The sequence below is a fragment of the Heterodontus francisci genome, chromosome 2, assembly GCF_036365525.1.
Source record: "Heterodontus francisci isolate sHetFra1 chromosome 2, sHetFra1.hap1, whole genome shotgun sequence".
Lineage (NCBI taxonomy): Eukaryota > Metazoa > Chordata > Chondrichthyes > Heterodontiformes > Heterodontidae > Heterodontus > Heterodontus francisci.
In genome coordinates this window covers 152,427,916-152,440,721 of record NC_090372.1, presented here as the reverse complement: position 1 = coordinate 152,440,721, position 12,806 = coordinate 152,427,916, and the positions used below count along the sequence as shown (strand labels likewise).

Here is a 12,806-nt window from a genome sequence, read left to right as displayed (position 1 = left end):
AAAAGCAGGACAAAACAAACCCAGCCAATTACCGCCTCATCAGTCTACTTTCAATCATCAGTAAAGTGATGGAAGGTGTCATCAAAAGTGTTATCAAGCAGCACTTGCTTAGCAATAAACGGCTCAGTGACACTCAGCTCGGGTTCCACCAGGGCCACTCAGCTCCTGACCTCAATACAGCCTTGGATCAAACATGGACAAAAGAGCTGAACTCAAGAGGTGAGGTGAGAGTGACTGCCTTTGACATCAAGTCAGCGTTTGACCCAGTACGGCATCAAGGAGCCCTAGCAAAACTGGAGTCAATGTGAATCAGGGGGAAAACTCTCCACTGATTGGAGTCATACCTAGAACAAAGGAGGATGAGTGTGTTTTTTGGAGGTCAATCATCTCAGCTCCAGGACATCACTGCAGGAGTTCCTCAGGGAAATGTCCTAGGCCTAACCATCTTCAGCTGCTTCATCAATGACCTTCCTTCAATCATAAGGTCAGAAGAGGGGATGTTCGCCGATGATTGCACAATGTTCAGCACCATTTGCGACTCCTCAGATACTGAAACAGTCCATGGAGAAATGCAGCAAGATCTGGACTATATCCAGGCTCGGGCTGATAAGTGGCAAGTAACATTCGTACCACACAAGTGCCAGGCAATGACATCTCAAACAAGAGAGAATCTAACCATCTCCCCTTGACATTCAATGGCATCACAATCGCTGAATCCCCTACTGTCAACATCCAGGGAGGTTACCATTGACCAGAAACTGAACTGAAGTAGCCATATAAATACTATGGCTACAAGAGCAGGTCAGAGGCTCGGAATCCTGCGGCGAGTAACTCACCTCCTGACTCCCCAAAGCCTGTCTACCATCTACAAAGCACAAGTCAGCAGTGTGATGGAATATTCTCCATTTGCTTGGATGGGTGCAGCTCCAACAACACTCAAGATGCTCAGCACCATCCAGGACAAAGCAGCTCAATTGATTGGCACCCCATCTGCCACCTTCAACATTCACTCCCTTCACCACCGCGCAGAGTGGCAACAGTGTGTACCATCTACAAGATGCAGTGCAACAACACACCTAGGCTCCTTGGACAGCACCTTCCAAACCCGCGACCTCTACCACCTAGAAGGACAAGGGCAGCAGATGCATGGGAATACCATCACCGCAAGTTTCCCTCCAAGCCACACACCATCCTGACTTGGAACTATATCGCCGGTCTTTAACTGTCGCTGGGTCAAAATCCTTGAACTCCCTTCCTAACAGCACGATGGGTGTATCTACCCCACATGGACTGCAGTGGTTCAAGAAGGCAACTCACCACCACCTTCTCAAGTGAAATTAGGGATGGGGAATAAATGCTGGCAAAGCCAGCAACACCCACATCCCATGAATGAATAAAAAAAATCCCGCTTTTGATTCCCCCTATTTCTGAACTACTCTTTATCCAATGTGTTTGTCTCTCTCTGTCCTCTAAGCACCTTGTAGCTCCGCTCTAGCTTTATCATGGTGTTCTTCCCCTGCCAAATTAGTTTAAACTCTCCACCACAGCATGAGTTAACCTCCCCATGAGGACATTGATTCCAAGTTTGTGGAGGTGCAATCGGTCTGGCTTGTACAGGTCCTTTAATTCCCATTCCGGAACTTGTCCCAATGCTCCAAGAACCCGAAGCCCTTCCTCCTGCACCATTTCTCCAGCCATGCATTAACCTGTCTTATCTTACTGCTTCTATACCAAATTTATGGCAATTTAGCTGATTCCGACTGGTATACTGGAAAGACACCAAAGTTTTGGTCCATTTTTATTTATCTGTTTTTATCCTTAACTGGGCTCACAACTTACTCTCTGCTGATTAAATGAATAATAAATACAACAAGCTTTGCTCAAAGTTATTTTTAATTGTTAAGGTTCAAGTACATTATTCAGGAAGATAAATATTTTGCCAACTATTGCATCATATCTACAGTAACAGCACTGAGCATTTAATTACATGGAAAATCAAGTACCTCAGTTTTATCATGCTTAATTTTCTGATTTATGAACTGGAACAAAGTACAGAATAATTTTTTAAAAGATAAGCTTTTTTCAAATGGACAGTTCATAAAAGGAGCCATTCAGCGTTCTTTAAAAGAGTAAATGAAATTTTTAAAATGTTAGCATAAAAATACACTGGGGGTGAATTTCCACTTTTGCTGCCGGGTGGAAAATGGATGAAGTGCATCAGCTGGCTGTTTTACAGTCTGCCTGATTTTGTGGTACAGGCTGAATGGACCAGCGGGCCTTTTCCCATCCGTCATTGTATGTTTGTAAATGAAAATCAGACAGAGTATCAAACAGATTGAGCCAATCCACTACTGCCCCAAGAATAAATGTTAAAATTCACCCCACTGTGTCCAATCTTTCCCATGAAACTACTGCATACATTATCTAACAAATATATATTACAAAACTACAACTATACAACCAGGTATTTTAGAACTTAACTTCATGTTATATTAAGCACAATAATATGCAAATGCTCAATTTGCTGTATCTATCATGTGTTTACTTGCAGTCACAGAGTAAAGCCACTCCACGCAGGGTCCAGTGATCAGGAATCTGTATTGTTTTTAGATACAGAGAGAAGATGTACGTCAAATCAGTTCGCCTGGGCTTCTTGTACACAGGACATGAGTACACTGCCCCCTGTTGTTTCTTTGAATCAGGAGGCACAGTGGCACTAATTGCATACACATGAACTACAGGAAGCAAAGTGAACAATACCTGCAAAAACAGTTGGGAATAAGTCAATTAAATGAAGATAGCAAACAAAGACACAATTTCAGGCAGTACATTCGAATGCAAAATGGTAAATAAAATATGCATATAAATAAAGCTAACCTCAATCATACATTGCTAAATGGGTATGTCATAATTAATAATAATCCCTTAACTGTGTTACCGTAAATGGTGGCACGAATAGTTTAACTATTATAAGTAAGCAAAAATAGAATTCCCAATACTTACCGTGTTTCCTTTTTGAAACCATGGTATTGAATGATAAATGCCATAACTGTAGCTACACATGAGCATAACGCCAAAACCATCACTCTAAAAGAAGGAAGAGGAGCAGCAGAGGAAAGAGGCTCTCACAGTTGGGTACCATGGCGAGCAACCCACTCGCTGTTAACCCAATTGAGGGTGCTGCATTTGAGCTTGTTTTACGCTAGGTTTTACATTCTGGTGTAGTCTAATGAGCTCCATAGGAAATTTGGGAATTAAGTTCCCATCAGCTAATGGAAACAGCTTTTCTTTGTCTACTTTATCTAAACCTGTCATAATCTTGTACAACGCTACCAAATCTCCCCTCAATCTCCTTCACTCGAAGGAACACATCTCCAGCTTCTTCCGCCTAACCTTGGAGCTAAATCCCTGATCCCTAGAACCATTCTGGTAAATCTCCTCTGCACCCTCTCAAGGACCCTCACATCCTTCCTAAATTGTGGTGACCAGAACTGGATAAAATACTCTAGTTGTAGCCTAACCAGAGCTTTAAAGGTTCAGCATAACTTCCCTGCTTTTATATTCGATCCTCTATTTATGAAGCCCAAGATCCCATATGCTTTGCGAATCGGACGGACCACCCAGCATCGACCTAGGCACTGGAAACGACAACGGTAAACCCAGCCCTGCCGGCCCTGCAAGGTCCTCCTTACTAACATCTGGGGGTTTGTGCCAAAATTGGGAGAGCTGCCCCACAAACTAGTCAAGCAACAGCCTGACAGTCATACTCACAGAATTATACCTTGCCATAACCATCTCTGGGTATGTCCTGTCCCACAGTTAGGAGAGAGCCACAAGAGGTGGCGGCAATGGATACTGCAAAACTGTACTCAACCACAATCTGTAACCTCATGGCCCGGCACATCCCCCACTTTACCATTACTATCAAGCTTGGGGACCAACCCTGGTTCAACGAAGGGTGCAGGAGGGCATGCCAGGAGCAGCACCAGGCATACCTCAAAATGAGGTGTCAACCTGATGAAGCTGCAGCACACTTGCATGCCAAACAGCGTAAGCAGCATGTGATAGACAGAGCTAAGCGATCCCATAACTAACAGATCAGAGCTAAGCTCTGCAGTCCTGCCACATCCAGTCATGAATGGTGGTGGACAATTAAACAACTAACTGGAGGAGGTGGCTCCACAAATATCCCTGTCCTCAATGATGGGGGAGCCCAGCACATCAGTTCGAAAGATAAGGCTGAAGAACTTGCAACAAGGTCCCTAGCATCACAGGTGTCAGTCTTCAGCCAATTCGATTCACTCTATGTGATATCAAGAAATGACTGAAGGCACTGGATACTGCAAAGGCTGTGGATCCTGACAACATTCCAGCGATAGTACTGAAGACCTATGATCCAGAACTTTTCACACCCCTAGCCAAGCTGTTTCAGTATAGCTACAACACTGCCATCTACCCAGCAATATGGAAAATTGCCCAGGTATGTCCTTTACACAAAAAGCAGGACAAGACAAACCCAGCCAATTACCGCCTCATCAGTCTACTTTCAATCATCAGTAAAGTGATGGAAGGTGTTGACAAAAGTGCTATCAAGCAGCACTTGCTTAGCAATAACCTGCTCAGTGATGCTCAGTTTGAGTTCCGCCAGGGTCACTCAGCTCTTGACCTCATTACAGCCTTGGTCCAAACATGGACAAAAGAGCTGAACACAAGAGGTGAGGTGAGAGTAACTGCTCTTGACATCAAGGCAGCATTTGACCGAATGTGGCATCAAGGAGCCCTAGCAAAACTGAGGTCAATGGGAACTAGGGGGAAAACTCTCCACTGGTTGGAATGATACCTAGCACAAAGGAAGATGGTTGCGGTTGTTGGAGGTCAATCATCACAGTCCCAGGACATCACTGCAGGAGTTCCTCAGGGAAATGTCCTAGGCCCAATCATCTTCAGCTGTTTCATCAATGACCTTCCCTCCAATAAAGTCAGAAGTGGGGATGTTTGCTGATAATTGCACAATGTTCAGCACCATTCGCGACTACTCAGATACTGAAGCAGCCCGTGTCCGTATGCAGCAGGATCTGGACAACATTCAGGCCTCAGCTGATAAGTGGCAAGTTACATTCGCACCACACAAGTGCCAGGCAATGACCATCTCAAACAAGAGAAAATCTAACCATCTCCCCTTGACATTCAATGGTATTACCAGCACTGAATCCTCCACTGTCAACATCCTGGGGGGTTACCATTGACCAGAAACTGAACTGGACTAGCCACATCAATACCGTGGCTACAAGTGCAGTTCAGAAGCTGAGAATTCTGTGGCGAGTAACTCACCTCCTGACTCCCCAATGCCTGACCACCATCTAAAAGGCACAAGTGAGGAGTGTGATGGAATACTGTCCACTTTCCTGGACAGGTGCAGCTCCAACAACATTCAGGAAGCTCGACACCATCCAGGACAAAGCAGCCTGCTTGATAGGCATCCCATCCACCACCTTTAAAATTCACTCCCTTTACCACCAACGCATAGTGGCAGCGGTGTGTACAAGATGCACTGCAGCAACTCACCAAGGCTCCTTTGACAGCACCTTCTAAATCCATGATCTCTACCACCACAAGGGCAGCAGATGCATGGAAATGCCACCATCTGCAAATTCCCCTGCAAGCCACACAACATCCTGACTTGGAACTATCTTGCTGTTCCTTCACTGTTGCTGGGTCAAAATCATGGAACTTCCTTCCTAACAGCACAGTGCGTGTTCCTACACCCCAAGATCTGCAGTAGTTCAAGAAGGCAGCTCACCACCATCTTCTCAAGGGCAATTAGGAATGGGCAATAGATTCTGGACTAGCCAGCGATGCCCACATCCCATGAATGAATAAAAAAAAGGCTCTCTCAGTATGTCCTGGCACTTTCAAAGATCTATGAACATGAACCCCCAGGTCCCTCTGACGCTGTACACTATTTAGTTATGTGCCATTAAGTCTATGTTGCCTCTCCATAGCCATTCTGCCAAAATGCATCATCTCACACTTCTCTGTATTAAATTCCATTTATTTGCCACTTGCCTGCCCATTCTGCTAGTATATCTATGCCCTATTACAGTCAATTTGTATCATCCTAACTGTTTGCCACTCCCCTAAGTTTGGTATCATTGGCAAATTTTGAAATTTTACTCTATTCCAATATCCAAGTAATTTATATATATCAAAAAAAGCAATGGTCCAATCACTGACCATTGGGAAACAACACTGCCTACCATCCTCCAGTCTGAAAAAAAAAACATTTATCACAATTCGCTGTTTTCTGTTCTCTGCTACTTCATCAAAACATTTAATTGGATTAGTCAAGCACAATCTACCTTTTACAAATCCATGCTGGCTCTCCTTAATTAACTCAAACCTCTCCAAGTGCCTGTTCATTTTTTTCCCTGATTATTGTATCTAAAACCTTACTCACCACTGAAGTTAAACTGACTGTTACTAGACTGTTGTTACACCCTTTCTTGAATAAGGGTGTCTCCAATCTTCTGGATCTCCCCAGCATATAGGGAAGAATGGAAGATTATAGCAAGGTTTTCCACTATCTCAACTCCCATTTCCTTTAGCAAGCTGGGATGCAATTCATCTGGACCAGGCGGTTTATCCACTCTAAGGATAGCCAGTTTTTCCAGTACCTCCTGTCTCTCAGTTTTCACCCCATCCATTACCTCTACCATCTGCTTCGACTGATCTTTTTTCAGCATCCTCTTCCTTAGTAAACACCAATACAAAGTATTCAGTTAGTATTCTAGTCTTGTTCTGCACTTCTAAGAATATATCACCCACTTTGTCCCTAATAGGACCATTCTGCCTCTTACTATCTGCTTGCTGTTTATATGTCAGTAGAAAATTTTTGGGTTCCCTTTTATGTTAACTGCCATTCTATTCTCATATTCTCACTTTGCCAGTCTTATCTTCTGCTTCACTTCTCCTCTTAACTTCGTGTATTTGACCCAGTTCTCACTTTCTCCATCATTTCTTTGTTATTCACCCCTATTGCTAGTATCATATAGGCCAATCTTCATGCATTTTTCTAAGGCTATTAAATCTGTCCTATGATGAGAAACCTAAATCTGCAGACAGTATTCCAGATGCAGAATAACTGTTGCTTTATACAGAATCCTCATGACTTTTTTCAATTGCTCTTGAAATAAACAAAATTTTTTTAAACCTGTCTGCCAGGTTCAGGACAAACCAATTTGGTAAAGGAATCATCAAGCAGCTGTTTGGCTCTTTACATATGCAGAAAAGGGCCTAATGCCCTTTTAGGCACAAGTCCTTGATACTTCTTTTGATCCCTACAAAAATATGGCAGGGGGCACACAGCATATTGGATGCTTTGTTGTATGTTTTACCTGTATAATGGGTGTGGTTGTCTAAATTCTAGGCCTAGATATCTGCACATAAATGTGTTTTATTTTTCTTCACTCTATTGAAATTTTACCATTTGTGGCTTATCTCCATCTGCAAGTCTTGCTCCTGAAAAGCATTACTTCTCATTTTTTGTAGTAACCTACCACTTACATGGCCATCCTCCTCCTGTAGTCTTCCACATTCTTCCAACAATTTATTCGTGTTAATTATACCAACATTGAATCAAAATTACAGGAAATATAACTATTTTTTAAAAAATGCAAATTGAAAATTCTCTAGGAGAATTCTGTAATACATATGTTCACTCAGCACAAAATCCTGAATGATACGATGATTAACAAAAGAAGTGACCAGGTTGTTGCAATAATGTCCAACAAATGGTCTTTCTGACATTCTGCAGCTTATTTCTTACTGTTTTTTTCCAAAGCAGTATTGAAGAATACTTTTATAGCATACAGCAATGTTCTGTGTTTGTGGTTCTATACAACAGAAAGTTTGGATCAAACATAATCTCATATAATTAGGTAGCATCCAAACTTGTGAAATCAGTTCTAATAAAGAAATAGCTTTATTGTCTCTTCAGATCTATCCTTATATCCCACAGTGTCATCAAAATACACAAAGACAGTGGTGGTGAAGTGCCACAATACAGTTTAAAATCGAAAAGCAGAAAAATATTCAGTCAAATCTCATTATTCAGCAATTTACTCCAGTACAGTGAGTTTCATTTATGATCTCTCCTGCCTTTTATTTTCACTTCCTCCTTAATCTCACTTTTATTCATACGTGCTTTGAACATGGATGTACAGCAACACTTGCTTATCATTTTCCTGTTCCATTAGTTGGAAGTAACCATTTGCAGTTCGCTCTACAATCTCTTAATTTATACGTTGGAATGAATTTGTGTCCTCATCAAGATGAGGAATGCTGGTGCTGGGAATGGAAAACTCTTCAGTCACTGTAGCAAAGTTTAATATAATTACACAAAGTTCGCACTCACAGAAATGTAGACCGGAATTTTGTGCCCCCCAAAAGAGCAGATTGGAGGTGGTTGGGGGAGGGGGGGGGGTATGTAAAATGGAATGGGAGGCTGGTGGTGGGCCCTTTCTGACCCACTTCCACCTCCGCTGCCAATGTACGCGGGGCAGCAGTAGCAAGGAACGGCCCACCCGCCCCAGGCCAATCAAGGCCCTTAAGTGGCCAATTATCTGCCACTTAAGGGCCTCCACCCATCACCATGGGTATTTTACATTTGGCTGGCGGGTGGCTATGACCTCAGAAGACCCACCTGATAAAACTAGGCGGCCTTCTGGCAAGCTGGGGTGGGGGGAGGGTCCTTCTGATTGGGCACCCTGTGCCCCACAGAGGGCCGACCCTGAAGCCCCAACCGCCCCAATGCACAACACGCCCCTCACCCTCCTAACCGATGCCCCTTGCCTTGCTGGGGCTGACCAATTGCCCCTGGCGAGGCCCAAAAAACGTACCTTTTTTCCGGGGCCCACTGATTGGCCGGCAGCTCCATTAGGCAGGACTTCCTGTCTTAATGAGGTGGAAGCCCCATCAAGGACCAATTAAGGGCCTGGGGAGGGTAAAATCCGGTCTGGATCCCCAGGCCCAGCAGAGGTGAGCTCACCACTGACTTTTCAGCCAGTGAACGGGTCCCCCCCACCCACTGTAGAACTCCGGGCGTAATGTTTCTAGTTTCCCTGATCCACCTTGCAGTCCTTTTGCTTGTTTTCTTGAAATAAAATGTGGATGAAAAATCAAATTGGTTTCTTTTATTTCATTAGCATAATCATCCCATAATCATTTATAAAAAAAAAACATTACTCCACTGTGAAGATCTGTTTGTTTGATGCAGATATGTGACTTGTTCTTTTCCACAAGATGATCTGGATAATCTAACACCTGGGCCTAGACATTCATCCATGTCAGTCTGCCGGTGCACACTAGGTATAGGGAACTAGCCCTATGCCAGAAGGGGTAGGCCAAAGGCACATTCAATATTGGGCCTTGGATCTCATCTAAAATGAGACTGACTTGCTGGACCTCCACAAAGAGCTCTCCTGTGGCAGCAGTAGCTGCCCTCAGGTAGATCACTAAAGGGGATCATGAGGGGAGCGGGATGTGGGGGATGGCTGGATAATCGGGATGGTTGGAGTGCATATCTATAAAGGTACCTGATTTCTTTCCATTCATTTAAATGGTGGAAACTCATGTAGGTTTCTTTACAGAAGGATGCGGTTGGAGGCCTTTTTCAAGCTCAGCACTCATATTCGTCCTTCTTTCCCTACTTTTTTGCTCACTATCCCCAACATTCACTCAAGCACAACATCAATGTCACATGTCATCACCCTGAATTTCTATGGGGCTCCGCTGATCTCACACAAGGACCACACTGGTTAGAGGGCCATCCTGCTCACATCCTCCTGAAATTCACAGTTTGAAACTGAAGGAATCTATCCGGTGCATAAGAGCAGTCATGCATGACTGTTTAACAGAACTATATTCCATCAGGAAGTATGTGCAGCATTGTAGGAGTTTCCCTGCAGAATGTTGAGGTTGTTACTATAGAGGCCTTGAGCTCCAATCTACAACCCCCAGTAGAGGTTTGATGTGGATAGAGCCATTACACAGGTCTACACCAACCTCTTTTGCCCAGAGGTCTGCTCCCACACAAATCAGACGGCATGATGAACAAATGCTTCGCACAGCTGATGTAGACACAAATGAGGTTGCTATTCTCAAGATACCCAGCCTTCTTCCAAAGTTCAAAAAATGTGCTGCAAAGTGGTAGGATTAGCCATTCACTGTGACATCAAACATGGTACAAGTAGTTGCAGGGGCATATCATGACCCAACACAAGGAGGAATGGAACCACCTCCAGCCCAAGAAGCTGCTACTGACACCCAGCAGCCAGGCATTACACTCATTCCTACCACTGGGGACGCAGCTACAAGCAGCACAAGATTAGGATGTAAAATGCATAAAACATAAACCACCAAAGGAAATCACTGGGTTTCAAAAAACTGAATGTTTATAGGGCAATAAATTATGTTTATTTTATTGCACATTTTTCGAGAGTTTCTACTCGTGCTGAATAAGTGACCGCAATTTTGTTCTTTCATCTTGTACGACTACAGGTATTAAGTTCTACCACTGGGGCACTTTCAAAGCAACCTTTAGCATTAGTTTCACATTATCTTGCCAAATCTAACTTATAGTTAGATGCTTTGGCACTCTCTGAGGTGGATTGTAAGTTGGTATTGAAGGAGACACTTTATAGAGCTCCTCTTTAATTATCTTCCCGTTCTGGTGAAGTTCTGTTTTTGTTTTTACAGTCACCTTCTCTGTGAAATTGGAACAATGTACAGCTATTCTTCTCGTAAGAAACACTTCCTCTATGTTCTAATCCAAATATAAAGAATAAATCTATCAGAAGTGCTCCCAAAAAGCAAATGTTCCCCAAAAATGCCAACAAAAATAGGCAAAATCCATTGAAGGAGAGAAAATGAGGTGCAGTGTAAAGCAAGCTGGCAATTGGTTATCGTTCGTTTCACGCTACAGGCGTAGACCAATTTTGCCCCCAGTGTGTCTTTAATAGTTGCCTTTTGGATGCTGTTTTACTTTAAAGGTGCGAATGGGTGAAGCTCAGCAGGATTCTGCTCAAAGAGCGGGAAATACATCAGGCTCTGAAAGCTCCACATTTATATGCAAAATGCACATCAAATAAAGCTCCCACACAGAGGGCAGAATTTTATCCAGCTCACAGGAGTGCGATTGGAAGCGAGGGGGGACGAAAAATTGGGAGGGGATGTGCTCACCTGGAAACCTGACGCTGTGACTGCAATTTGAATTGAGCAGGTACTTAATATGCATTTGCATGGACCTCACTCCGATTCTATGAAGGGTTTAGATTTTATTCAACAGCACACAGGGATCACATGCCTTCTGATCTCCACGCCGTTAACGGTGGCAGTACCGAGGCGAGGCCTCAGTGCTGCTCATGGAAAGCAGCCATGGGGAGCATTGGATGAATGCAGAAAGGGGAACGGGGGAGGGGAGGTGAAGCGGCCATTGCACAAGAGTGATGCAGCCCTCAAGGCAAGGATGTGCTTCATCTTGGGTGGTGGGCTATCTGCAAGGGTGTGTGCTGAGGAGCATTAACCCATGTGCAGAGGGGAGTGGCAAGGGGAAGGCTCCAAAGGCAAGGTCCTCTCCTTCCAGGGACAGTGCATGTGCGGAGGGGGGGGGGGTGGGTGGAGCGACCAGCTGGCATGGATCTCATATACCCATTCTTTGTAGACCCCACGCTGTGCAGCAGGGAGTCAGAGGGAGGCAGGGTCAGGTGGCAGTTGGGAAAGCTGGTGAGATTGACTAGGGGAGCCACAGCTGTTAGCAGTTGGCTGTGCCAAGAAGGGCTTATCTGTGGCAGAGACTCGCCTCAGCTACCTCTAAATGTCTGAGCGGCAGTGTTAGCGGAGGCTGCGGCTCTCCAGGGAAGCCATCACCGACTTATGTGCCATGCTGCAGGACGAGATGTGACCCATGGGCTTCAGTGGCACTCAACTTTTACACCTCCGGATATTTCCAGGAATCCGCCGTGGGCAGTAGCCCACTGGTGCATCAAGCAGGGCCAGCGACTATGTGTGCTACCAGACCAACCCTGACAGTCAGGCTGACAGGGCCATCGGATTCGGGGCCATAGCTAGAAATACCCCAGTGCAAGGTGTCATTGATTGCATGCATGTGGCCATCAAGGTTCTCATGGAGCAGCCAGCCACCTTCAACAATAGGAAGGGCTTGCATTCCATCAACGTACAACTGATCTGCGACTACCAAAAGCATTTCCTGCAGGAGTGTGCCCGCTTCATGGGAAGCAGCCGCGATGCCTACACACTTCAGCAGGCCCAAGTGCCACAGCTTTTCCGCTCCCCACCCCGCCCCCGTTCACCTTCAAAGATGGATTCTCAGGGTCAACAGCTACCCATCGAAGATGAGAACAGAAAGTGCTGGAAATACTCAGCAGGTTTGGCAGCATCTGTGTAGAGAGAAACAGAGCTAACATTTCAGGTCAGTGACCTTTCATCAGAACTGGCAAAAGTTAGAAATGTAACAGTCTTTGAACAGGTGGGACGGGGCGGGGGAGGGGAAAAGAACAAAAGGGAAGGTCTGCGATAGGAGGGAGGGCAGGAGAGATTAAATGACAGAGATGGCATGGAATTAAAGGCAAGTGGAGTGCTAAATAGTTGTAGTAAAAGACAAAGCATTTCTCTAGAGAGTGTTAATGGCAGAATAAAGAACAGCGCTGTCTGAAAGCAAAAACATGAAAAACAAGTTTAACACTAGCACACGGTTAAAAAGTAAATAATAAAACAAAATAAAAAATAAA

The 12,806-nt window shown here is 44.5% G+C and overlaps 1 protein-coding gene across 2 annotated transcripts in view; it reads right to left on the bottom strand.

The window, feature by feature from the left end:
- Positions 1-1,886: 1,886 nt before the first annotated feature.
- dnah5l (dynein, axonemal, heavy chain 5 like) overlaps positions 1,887-12,806 on the bottom strand; it is a 472,330-nt gene continuing 461,410 nt past the window's right edge. For both annotated transcript variants that reach the window (XM_068012046.1, XM_068012056.1), the window contains one exon: positions 1,887-2,760. In XM_068012046.1, the coding sequence (XP_067868147.1) occupies positions 2,542-2,760 (219 nt within the window). In that variant the 3' untranslated portion in view covers positions 1,887-2,541. The remainder of the gene's footprint in view (positions 2,761-12,806) is intronic.